General features: G+C 46.6%; 1 protein-coding gene across 4 annotated transcripts in view; it reads right to left on the bottom strand.

Annotated features, from left to right (window-relative positions):
• STAC (SH3 and cysteine rich domain) overlaps positions 1-12,428 on the bottom strand; it is a 113,198-nt gene that overhangs the window by 37,455 nt on the left and 63,315 nt on the right. For all 4 annotated transcript variants that reach the window (XM_025272127.2, XM_025272129.2, XM_025272126.2 and 1 more), the window contains exons 3-6: positions 8,016-8,116; positions 6,407-6,488; positions 5,160-5,275; positions 1,577-1,655 (exon numbers count right to left, since the gene is read on the bottom strand). In XM_025272127.2, the coding sequence (XP_025127912.1) occupies positions 1,577-1,655; positions 5,160-5,275; positions 6,407-6,488; positions 8,016-8,116 (378 nt within the window). The remainder of the gene's footprint in view (positions 1-1,576; positions 1,656-5,159; positions 5,276-6,406; positions 6,489-8,015; positions 8,117-12,428) is intronic.

The following is a 12,428-nucleotide window of genomic DNA, read 5'->3' as shown; positions in this document are numbered from 1 at the left end:
TTTGGTGCTAAGACACTGATGAACTCCAGGGCTGCTGGCCCAAATTCAGTTGCTGGATCTGCAGTGCTGGACAGACCTAGGCTGGGTGCATGCAGGGTTACAGCTCTGCCTCGAGGGCCCCGTCAGCTGGCGCTCTCTGATCTGTCTCCCTCCTGGAACTGCTAAGTGCCCCTGGGTATCTGCATGGATCCCAAAGTACAGTTTTCCCCATGTGATGCCAAAGGCTTCTTACTCTAGCGGTGTGCTTTGGCAGCTATGTACAGGCTTGGCAAGAGGGGGACTCTGATGGATGCTGACAGTTATTTAGGAAGGAGGGTCATCACAGAGGCACACTCCTAACTGGAGAAGAGACATGAGTGAGTTCCTACAGCTAAAGAAGTGGAAATGGCACCTCACTGTATGACTGCTGACGACGCAGCTACAGGGTATTTGATGTAGAAGTTCTGTTTCCAGTCTGGAAAAGGCAGGGACAACCAGGCAAGTGGAAAATCTGTCCAAGGCCCAGCATTCTTCAGTGCTTCCCACATGGGGATTAGAGGTGTGAGGGGTAACTTCTGCCAGGAGAAGGCATTCAGCCCAAAGGAACAACACAGGTCAGGGCCTGCAACATTGCTGGGCTATGAGTGACCTGAGCACAGCTCTGTGACATATGTAGTTTTGCTGGTGGTAGAAAACACTTTATAATTTTTCTTTTTTTGATAAATGAGAGGAAGTTAAGTAGTTGTTGACATCAAAGAGGCTCATCAAGATTCAAGTATTAGGTGCTGGTTATGTTTCTTTAAGCTAAGAGGAGATTCTTTCTCAATGTTAGCAAGCGGTAGCATGTAGTTAGTATTTAACAAGTATTCTAGGAATTATTTTAAAAAGGGCTTATGCTATTAGAAAACTAAATGGTATTAATATGGAATATCTATCTCAATTGTGCAGATCCATTTTTGAATCTTAGTCATCTCTGCTGGGGAGGAGCCCAGGGGAGGCCCACACTCCTCAGCACCACTCCTCACTTGAGCAGGCACATCACTGTGAGTACTTCTGATGTTTTCTATCTGGGATGCCCTGTTCATCCAGTGTAGGTCAGTGGGGGACGTGACACGTTAACAAAAAGCTCTGGAAGGACCTCCATGTCCTTATAGCATGAGAACTCAGGAGCCAGAGCTCGGGGATTGTTATAACTGAATTCCTGAAATCCACCAAAATTTATCTGTTCCCCTCCATATTATCAAACACTGCTGCTGCTGCTGCTAAGTCGCTTCAGTTGTGTCTGACTCTGTGCAACCCCATAGATGGCAGCCCACCAGGCTCCCCGGTCCCTGGGATTCTCCAGGCAAGCATACTAGAGTGGGTTGCTATTGTCTTCTCCAATGTATGAAAGTGAAAGTGAAAGTGATGTCGCTCAGTCCAACTCTTAGCAACTCCATGGACTGCAGCCTATCAAACACTGTTCAGTCTGAATTCCAGAGGTGGCCGAGAAAGATAGGGGCCTAGAGGTCATGTGAGCCTGCCTGCTGACCTGGATGATGGATTAGATTCCTGTTTGCGCTGGGCAGTGGTGCCTGATTCCCATGCCCTGACTTACCACTGTTGCTCCGCTTCCGCAGGTCATACCCGTCTCCTGGCCCGTCAGCCTCTTCCGGAACCTCCACGAGATCTGAAGTCTTGAAAAGAGAGTATAGCAGCAAATGAGCAATGTCATTTCAGTGACTCAGTGAATAGAGCCTGTGATACCAGTAGAAGAACTAAGGTGGAATTTGCAAGATACTGTCTTAAGCATCTCATCATTGCTCTCTTGTCTGTTTGGCTAACTTCAGAGAGGCTGTGTACTCCCTCTCGGGCACTGTCCCTCCCTCCTGGTGTCTGGGGCAGGCTCAGGGGCTGGCACAAGAAAGGCGCTCAGTGAGAGGTGAATGAGTGCCTACATGCACTGGCCACAGTTAGGCTGCTTCCCAGGAAGAGACGACAGAGAGAAATCAGAATTCCTGCCCACATCCTGTTACTTAAAATGTTCAGTAGACCTATAGCTCTTTCTAGGTGAGTGCTGAACATTAATTCTGGAGAACAAGATGTACTTTTGAGGGTTGCATTACTTAGGTACAAGTTAAAGCCTATTTCCATTGCTGCAAAAAGTAACTGTGTCAGTAACATCAATACTTTTTCTGCCCTTTCTTATGTATAGGAAGAGTTATAGTCATTATGGGGCTTCCCTGGTGGCTCAGATGGTAAAGAATCTGCCTGCTTTGTGGGAGACCTGGGTTTGATCCCTGGGTCGGGAAGATCTCCTGCAGGAGGAAATGGTTACTTACTCCAGTATTCTCACGTGGAGAATCCCTTGGACAGAGAAGCCTGGCAGGCTAGAGTCCATGGGGTCACAAAGAGTTGGACATGACTGGGCGACTAACACTTTCACTTTTTTTTTCATAGTCATTATTTAGGTTACAGAAATAACAACAACAATAATAAAGCAGCACTCTAAATAGCTAATTATAACCAATCATCTATCGCATGCTGTTTTTAAGTACTTTATATGAATCGTCTCATTTATGCTTCACAATAATTCTATGATAGACCTATTTTTCAGGTAGGGACCTGAAGCCCAGAGAGAACTCAACTTGAGGGCTCAGAGTTCCTAAGTGGTAGAGCAGGGGTTAGGCCTCTGGCATTGTCTCCAGAGTCCATGCTCTTTTTTTAAAATAGAGTTGATCTACAATATTATGTTAGTTTCAGGTGTATAACATAAAACTTCAGTATTTTTTGCAGATTATACTCCATTAAAGGTTATTTCAAGACAATGGTTATAGTTCCCTGTGCTATACAGTATATCCTAACTGCTTATCTACTTTATAATTGCTTGTATCTGTTGACCCCATTGGCCTAATTTGTCCCTCTCCCCTTTGGGAACTATAAATTTGCTTTTATATCTGTGAGTCTGTTTCTGTTTTGCGTGTACATTCACTTGTATTATTTTTTAGATTGCACATCTAAGTGATATCATACAGTACTGGCCGCTCTCTGACTTATTTCACTAAGCATACCATCCTCTAGATTCATCTAAGCACTGGGAGATGCTTATTTTTGCTTATTTTCTTATTATTTTTTGGCCATAATACACGGCATGTGTGATCTTAGTTCCCCAACCAAGGATCAAACCTGCGCCCTCTGCAGTAGAAGCACAGAGTCCTAACCACCAAAAAAGCCCCTCACCTCTCTAAAAGAGGAATTCAGGGGGCCTTAGAGGAGAGTCACATACTTTTAAAACCATTTACATCTTATTAGAGAGGAACGAGTGGGCCATCCTAGCTCTTCTCCTCAGCTCTAAAGTCCTATAATACTCCCTTTCTGAGACTTGATTTCTTGTTACAGTTTAGCTTTAAGATTTGTTTCAGCCATTCTTCCTTTCATGACACATCAGAAAGAAGAAAAAAATAAATGTCACAGGGTCTCTAAGTCACTTGGACCCTTTTCCTCTGAAGCTCACTGTTTCTGAACCAAAGTTGTTATTATGATGTTAAATTAATCTCACAAAACTGAAGGTCATTCCTAAAGGAGCTAACCAACTCCTAGAAAGTTTTTGAATTTGGTTTCTGCTGGCTTTCCCAAAGCCATCAAGCTTTTTATATTCTACAGCGTTTGAAAGCACAAGAGAGGAAACCTAATAATTTAGAAACAGCCAGGCAGCCACTTCCCGACAATGTAAAGCAAATGCCTCTATAGCCCTGGAAGAAAAGAAACCTTTGCTACGTGGGAATATGTTCGCTTCAGGACATAACAACACTGCCAGAATGGCAAGAGGCTGAAGTTCATTACTACTGACCCTGCAGGAAGGAAGCAAAGTCATTTTAAAGTAGCAATCAATTGTTTCTGTTTGCTTCCACCAAGGCAAGTTGGGCTCCAGGGAAAGAGTGAAGTGACAGATATTTAAGCACAATTTGATTTGTCTTTGTCTCCCTGCAGCTCTCAGAACGATGCCTTCACAGAACAAAATTCCAGGAAATACTTACTGGTGGAACCAGTGCCAGGAAATATAAGTGGACTATGATGAACCAACAAGTTATTGACATACAGCAAACTATGCTTTTTTGCCCCTAAAACCAGTCTGTAGGGTCGAGACACAGACACGAAAGCAGACTGGACATCCCTCAAATGTGCCTGTGATGTTCCTTCTGCTCCAAACCAGTCGCAAATGCAGAGATGATGTTCACTGCCTCCTGCCGAGTGTTCCCTGCAATGTCTCTGTGCTAAAACTAGCTAACCAACTAGTCAGTGGAGCCAGTTCTAGCGGAGCTCAGAACTGCAGGAGTGGACATTGCTGCTGATGTGGGCAGGTCAGACCGATCTCTGAGGCGCCTCCTCTCTGCTACGGAGCTGGGTGGCATCTTGGGGGATTCACAGAAATTCTGGTTAGGACAGCCAGAGAGGATGATGATACTAGGTCACAGAGATACACAGAACATTCATTTTTAGGTCAGCTCAAACGAAGGAGCTTCCCTGGTGGCTCAGATGGTAGTAAAGAATCTGCCTGCAATTCAGTCCCTGGGTGGGGAAGATCCCCTGGAGAAGGGCATGGCAACTCACTCCAGTATTCTTGCCTGGAGAATTCCATGGACAGAGGAGACTGGCAGGCTACAGTCTATGGGGTCACAAAGAGTTGGACACAACAGAGTGACTTCACTACTATACTACTCAGCGTGGGAGAGGTGCTGGGGGAATGGTGATGTATCCCGTGGAGGGAAACACCCCATGCCTCTGGGGAGGGCAGTGTTTGTGCGAAAGAAATCAAAGGGTGGATCTTGCCTTAAAGAGAAAGGAAAGAACATGTGAGAAAGGGCTTATTCTTGAACTGGGATGTCACTGGAAGGAGAACTGGACACAGCTGGGACATTCCAGCTTCTGCCCCTTGTGTGGGTTGAACCTTGGCAGATATGCTGTCTAATGGAGGGAGAGGTACACGGGGGAGAGTCAGGATTGTGAGGCCAAGAGTGTGGTCTCCGAGGATCTCTGGGGACCTGCCACAGAAGTTACCCTTCAGTGCCCCAAGGCACTTGGAGCCCCCTTTGGAGGCTGCGTGACTCCCGCGGACTCCCCTCCTGATGCGCCCTGAGGTGCTCCAGGTCTGCCCTGCCTGGGACCACAGCGGGTTTCCTGAGTGGGGAGGAGGCAATCACCGAGGTTCTGTGAGGCGAGTCGGAGCCGCTGCCCGAACTGCTCTTCTTTGTCCTCTGGGCCAGCGAGGTGCCGAAGCGGAGGGTCTCATACACAGGGTCCACCTTATTGCCGCAGGCTGCGACAGAAGAGAGAGCTCATCTGAGACAGGGTCTTCTCAAGTCACGGTTGGGGACACAGCCAACCACCGACCACACCTCCTGGGTTAACGACGCCTGAAGTAGGTAGGTTCTGCACGACAGACCCGCTCACCCCTGGGAGACCCCTGGGGAAGTGAGGCTTCTGTGGTCAAGTATCCTTGGGGGTGTGCACCTCCCTCCCATGACATGATGTGCTCCACCTCACTCAGCTGTCTCTGCTCCCGAACGTTCCCTGACTGGCTGGCTCTCCTCTTTGTTATCCATCCCCAGGGCTCCAATGCCAAGGTTCTTCCCAGAGACTGGCTTTATTTCCTCTAGTGAAAGGCTCTGCTTGCCAAGGTACAAAATCTCGTGACACAAAGCCGGCAGGAGGAGGCAAGCGTTTGGAAAGAATGTCACATTACTAGGCTTCCTGAATGTCTAATTAAAAGCTTTCTAGTTTGTAAATTTCTAGGTTAAAACTTGTTCCCCTTGCCTCTACCAAAAGGCAAACGTAAATGTAGAGGTTTTCAGAAAGAAAGAAAACATAGAAGTAAACTGAAAGATATTGCTGAAGAATACATTCAAGCTAGAAATATCCGTAAGACATTATTTGTCCTCATTAAAGAATAACTGATATTCACTGAGTTCCTTCCACGCATTGGTCTTATAATGTGTCTCTGTTTATTTTCGTATACAAAGAGCTATGAAAAGCAGCCACGGCTGTTCTCAGTGTGCAGGGTCCAGCAGGTTGAGTTACTTGCTCAGATACATAGCTGGCCAGTGTGGGAGCTGGGCTCTGACCCAGGTCTAGGGGAAGCCACGCTTCACGCTGCTTCCACTCTGCATGGTGCTGAGAGCTGGTACAGCAATTAGCAGCCTTTGGGACCTGGGTGTCTCTCAAGTTTCATCATGGGAAGGAAAAAAACTTCAGGGGAATTTGGTCCACCTTCAGCTTCCCCTCCAGCAAAACAAACGACCATAACCCAGTTAGCCACCAAATAAATGCACTCCGCCCTGCCCCTGCCACCCCTAAACTGCTGTTGTGGCCCTGGGACCCGGGAGGAGAGCAGCCGCCAGCTTGGATGTTGCTGCTCACCCCCACTCAACCCAACAAGGTCTCAACTCACCAATCGGCATAACTTCTTTAATGCATCCAAACTGTTCATGAATGAGCAAGGGGGAGCTGTAGTAACGCCGAAACCCCTTTGGCTGGAGAGAGAGAACGGGAAAGAAAAGGGTTCAATGTCACTGCTGAGATGGAGACAACCACTCGAGAACTCTAAAAATGAAACCACTTGCTTTCTCTAGGGACACCTCCCTGTCGCCCTTTAAGACGCTGACATGGCCTGTAATTTCTCCCTGGTGGGGGCGGGAAGTACAGTTGTCAATAAGCAAGCTCCACTCCCTCCAGAAAGCAGGCCCCCAGCCCCGCCCTCCCGTCCTGCCTCTCCTCTGCCCGCTGCCTGCTGCCGCCTCCTTTCCACTGGGCTCATTAGCCCCTAGGATACAAATGGACCCTCGTGCATTATCTCACCACATGGTTTATTACACTCATTCAAAGGCCTGGGTGTGGGCAAGCGGACCTCACAGGGAGACCTCAAGTCCCTTGTATGTCTGATGAGCTCTGTGTTCCAGATCCCGTTCTGTTTTCCTGAGACCATGGTCTCTGCCCTGGCTTGCGGGAATCACCGTGGGAGGAGGAGGAGGAGATGGGGGGAACAAGTGAGGCAGGGGTTTTGGAGAACAGGATACTGTCAGTCAAGAGTACAGAGAGGAACTCTAAGAATCCTGCCTTTCTGTACCCCAGGGTCAAAAGGGAACTTCAGGGCCCTACCCCTACAAGAATCCCAGAATCCTCTCCCACATTCCTGGCAAGCGTTCCTCCGGTGAACACTGCTGGGGACGTGGGTGGCAGGAACTCTCACTACTCCGGGATGGAGGACCTTAGTGACATTATCTCTGATTGTTAAGACGTGGAACCTACTTGATCCGAAGTGCTTTCCCTGGAGCCGTAGAGGACAACAGAATTCTTCCGTGTGACAGATCTTAAGTTTTTCTGAATCAGCTATCGTGACCTAAGTATCTCTAGGGCAGACATTCTTGGTCCCTTCTAGTAACAGAATTCTTTGGCCATCCTAGTTTCAAATATTTTCAGAAGTGTTTCTGTCATTGTGTAGCACCAGTACGGAAGCCCATTCCTGAGACAGGACAATCAGGGAGCACGGGCCAGGCCGAGGCTCCCTCTCTGGGTTTGGCCATCATGATCCATGATAGTAGTGTAGATTTTTACTACTCCACTTCTGTGGGGTGGTTAATCTCCATCCCGTTCTTGATATCCTCTGAGCTGTCAGCCCATTAAACTGGGACTGAGGAGGTTCCTGGGATGCCTGACTTTTACTTTCAAAACCTGGACAGTGTCGGGATGTGGGACTTGAGTGCTAACACTGACAAAGTCCTGACCCAAGACAAGCTGTCCACTTTACTAAAGACCCTGAGTTTTTTTCTACACACAGAACTTGCACCTCTTCAGTTGATAAAGCTCCTCCTTACTCAATGCTACTAGGAAGCCAGGCTGACCAGCCAGAGATCTGGGGTGGGGTTGGGGGGTGCTTCCTGGGGTCCAGTTCTCAGGGTGCTGCCAGGAAGAAGTCTGAATGGAGTGATTCTGTGACTTCATCAGGCAGGCAAGTGCCCTGAGCAGGGGTTCCGGGGTACACTCTGGGCACGAGCCCTTACCAGCTTGCCCATGCACCGCTGGGGGGCCAGGCCATCCATGCACTTGTGGTGGATGCTCATCTTACAGGCCTTGCAGCGCAGTCCGTGCTTAGCATTTGTTCCTGTTGGATATATGGCGAGCTTTGGTTAGGACACAATGTACTTTCCCAGCTACTTGTATGAATTCTTTCCTGTGACTTGTGCAAAGCTTTCAAAATGGACAAAATATTATGGTAAATTCTTTTACCTTCTTCCCTATTTTCTATGCAAAGTATCAGCTCTGGTTTCCCTCCACTCCTTTCCTGTTCATTTCTCCAGGAAACCTCAATCTTCTCTGCTTTCATCACTCATTCAATTCAAACTCGCAAATCCCACTTTCTCGGCTCTTCCTATGGGTCACATTTCTGCTCTTTTATGCACCTCACTAAGTAGCCCAAGTCCAGACATTCTGTCCATTTACCTGAATTCCTATCACAGAGTCTGAACTCTTGGCCAAACTCTCTGGAAAATGCCCAATGCAGGGGGAACAGTGTGGTCTGTGGGAAAGCAGGGCTGATGAGGCTCTGAGGTGGGGGAGAGAGGGCTCGATCAGACACCAGCCTTGGCCTGGGGGAGGAGGAAGGGCAGTGGGTGGCAATTAAGCCACCTCTGCAGCGAGTCACTTAGTGTCCTGGGACAGGGTGCCATAGCATGGTGAGAAGAAGGCAGAGGAGGGGAGGACAGGAGAGAGGCACCCAGGGAACTGTGTGGCTGTACCATGTACCATGTACCATGTACCCATGGCAGCAGTGCTGGGACGGCACGGGGAGGACAGACCAGGGCGCTGGATGTGGCAGCTTCAGGAAGAGGGGGGTGGGACTTTATTGTTTTAGAAAGTGGCTAGAAGGAGACAAGGAGAGGATGTTAAAATGGGCTGTGTCGTGTCTCCACTGAGTGCAGGACAGAGGATACAGATGGCACAACAGGTGCTATCGGCTGATTTATTAAAAGGAAATGGGTGCTTGGCTTCCAGGCGGGCCTTAAAACTTTGGTGCCGAAATGCATTTCACAGTTAAGTGACCGAGCAATTCAATCCTATTAGCAAAGAGGAAGGGAGGTGGGAGACTGGAGGGAGCACTCCTTTGCAGAGCTGTTTGGGCATTAAGAGTTTCGTCCCTAAAACGATCCTTCTCTACATAATGAGAAGAATGTGGTCTTTTCTTCTCAGTCTCCTCCTACTGAGAGGGGTTTGGAGGAGATTTGGATGTAGGGCTGTGGCCACACCCTTGGGAGAGTGTAAAGGTGAGAGATATGGGTGACCAGTGGTCCTGGCAGCCTGTCTGGGAGACATAGACATAGAGGCGAGACCTGCATCCTAAAAGCTTGTCAGCAAAGGGATGTGTGAATACCTGCTGTGGATCACACTGAATGCTGCCTGAGGAGACCAGCTAGAAAGGCAAAGGGCCTCCCTCAATAGGAATTAGTATGTCCATATACTGTGACACATGAGGCCACAGGTTTCCCTCTGCATATCGTAGTTGGCAGGCAGGTCTGGTGGCTCAGATGGTAAAGAATCTGCCTGCAATCAGGAGACCTGGGTTTGATCTCTGAGTCAGGAAGATCCCCTGGAGGAGGGCATGGCAACCCATTCCAGTATTCTTGCCTGGAGAATCCCATGGACAGAGAAGCCTGGCAGGCTACAGTCCAAAGTGAGGAGAGCTCGAGATACGTAAGACCCACCTCCATCTCCTCCTCCTCATCCAAACCACCACCATTCCTTGTCTGGACTAATTCCTGACTGAACTGTCTTTACCTGTATTTATGTTCCTCCCTGGTGTGTAGAAAGGCCAGACAAACGTACTCAAATCCGCTCTTCCTGCTTAACTGTCTCTCAGGAGGTTCTCCCTGCCTTTCTGATGTTATACAAAATGCTTACCGTGGTGGCAAGACTTTGTATGATTTGGTGGGAACCTTCACCAGGGTACAGCTACATGGCCTTCTTCAAGTTCCTTAAATGCACAAGCTCTTGATTCTCCGGGAGTCTATACACATGCTGCCCTGTGTGTGTGGAACGCTGTGCCTGTCCCTCCTCACTCGTGTCACTGCTCCTCATTCTTAGGGTGGCTTGTCATTTCTTCAATGAAGGCCTTAGAACACTCCCCTTGCCCTGTCTAAATTATATTTTTTCCTATTAGTCTTTTCATGGCACTCTGTCGTTACCTTTCACAGTATTTATCACAATTATTACTTATTTGAGATTTTTTTTTCCCATCTGAACTATGAACTCAGTGAGGCTAAGGACCGAGTCTGTGCATTTGCCTCTGTGTACCAACTGTGGGTGTGGCGCCCAATAAACATACATTAAAGAAATTAATGAACAAACTATTTCATCGTCAGTCACACACGTGCTGAAATCAGTAGTGACTGATTCACATAATTAATTGAAGCGGTTTCACTGATGGTGTAGAAAAGCATTCAAGAGCTGAAAGAGGATTTGGAGAGCATCTGTTTCACAGGTGAGGAGCCTGAGGGTCCAAGGGGTAGAGTGACTTGCGTTAGGTCCGAGGACGTCCTGCCTAGTTTCACTCTTTCTGGACTGGATCCAAACATTTCCTCCTTTTATTTGATTGTTTCACTGACAAGAGGATGCACCTGGGGATGTGGTAAGTCGCTTGAGTCGTGTCTGACTCTTTGTGACCCCGTGGACTATAACCCACCAGGCTGCTCTGTCCATGGATTTCCCAGGCAAGAATACTGGAGTGGGTTGCCATGCTCTTCTCCAAGGGATCTTCCTGACCCAGGGACAGAACCCACATCTCTTATGTCTCCTGCATTGGCAGGCAGGTTCTTCACCACTAGCGCACTTGGGGATAATGAAATGACAAGGAAATATGAGAACCTGACATTCAGCCAAGAAAAGCAACAAGAAAACCCTTGACAGGACAAAGTCCTAGAAACTCTTCAGGAGGCATTACCTGAAAATCCCATCCTGAAGGCACATTGAACAAAAGAGTGTCTGCTATTACAAACACAGAAAGTTGAAGTGACATATAAACGCACCACAAATTGCTGGATATGTGTGTTTGTTCATAAATACTAGTTGGACAGTCTCTTTTTCACTTTGACAATAAGCACTTAGTTGAAAGACTGCAATGCCTTCAAAAGACTGGACTTTGAAAGCAGTAACTTAATTTTTGTTTTCAAATTGAAGAATGCTATTTGTGCCTTATGTGAGAATGTAACTAAAACCTTGAAAGAGGAAAGTTATTTCATTGTGTGCTGGACTCTGAAATAGAGCCATTATATATTAAGGTATATTTTCCTTCAGACTTGAACACTGTAATTTCAGTTTTCCTTGTTTTTTCTGACACACTCCACTGTATTGAGTCAGACCACTAGCAATTATTCGGTTTTAGGTGTTCCAATTTCTACCGTGTAATAATAAGAGTGATTGAGGAGGAAAGCTTGTATTCTGTGACTTAGAGAATAGTTCAAAGGAATAATTTACCTCTCAGCAGTGGCATTAGTTTACTGGAGCAAGATATGGAGAAGCTATGATCTAATTTGTTTTATTACCACCAACCTCCATCACAAAGGCATCACTGAACATGACCCTTATGCCTCAGTAGGGTGGGAAAAGTATGGTTTAAAATTTTAATCTCTCATGTAGGCTCTTTAAACTAACATACTTGGAGCCCCAGCTGTCTTATCGTCAAATGGAAACAGTACTAGCTACTATCAGGGTTGCTAATAGTGACAGCATCATAACATACACAAAGGAGATAACATGGGTTTACATACTCGAAGACATAAAAGTATAAGTGCATTTTGAGTAAGCATGGTGGACAAGTCACAGGAGTTTTCTACTTACTCATACCAAAACTTCATTAAAATTAGCAAGGAAAAAAAGATGGTCTAGACCCCAAATAATAGGATTATCAGAATGAGTTGCAAGGGTATAAGAAAGTTCAATATACATTTGGAAGACAGCAACTAGAGGTACCATAAGAAGTTTAGCAGAAGAGATGAAGATTGGATTTCTCAATAGCAACTTGGAAACTAGAAGATCATGAAGCTTTAAAAACTGTGGAATTTCAAATCTGAGAGAAAATAATTTCCAATCTAGAATTTTATACCCAGTCAAATTACTAACAAGTATGAAGGTAGCATAAACACATATTCAGATTTTCAAGGAATTAAAACTGTTTACCTTTCACACACTCTTTCTTAGAATACTAGTGAAGAATATGCCTTAAAAAGATGAAGAAATAAATCAAGGAAGAGGAAAATATCAGACTCAGTGTGCAACACAAGAACCACATAGAGGAGAGATAAATGATGTGCACGCAGGCCAACACTGTAATAGCCCTAAACAGCAGCCGCAGATGAAATGAGGCTAGGGGGAACATGAAACTTCAATGTTTACAGGCTTTTAAAGATTTGGGTATCTTAATA

The sequence above is a fragment of the Bubalus bubalis genome, chromosome 21, assembly GCF_019923935.1.
Source record: "Bubalus bubalis isolate 160015118507 breed Murrah chromosome 21, NDDB_SH_1, whole genome shotgun sequence".
NCBI classification, from domain to species: domain Eukaryota; kingdom Metazoa; phylum Chordata; class Mammalia; order Artiodactyla; family Bovidae; genus Bubalus; species Bubalus bubalis.
Note: the sequence above shows the minus strand (reverse complement) of the source record. Positions and strands in the feature narration are given on the sequence as shown.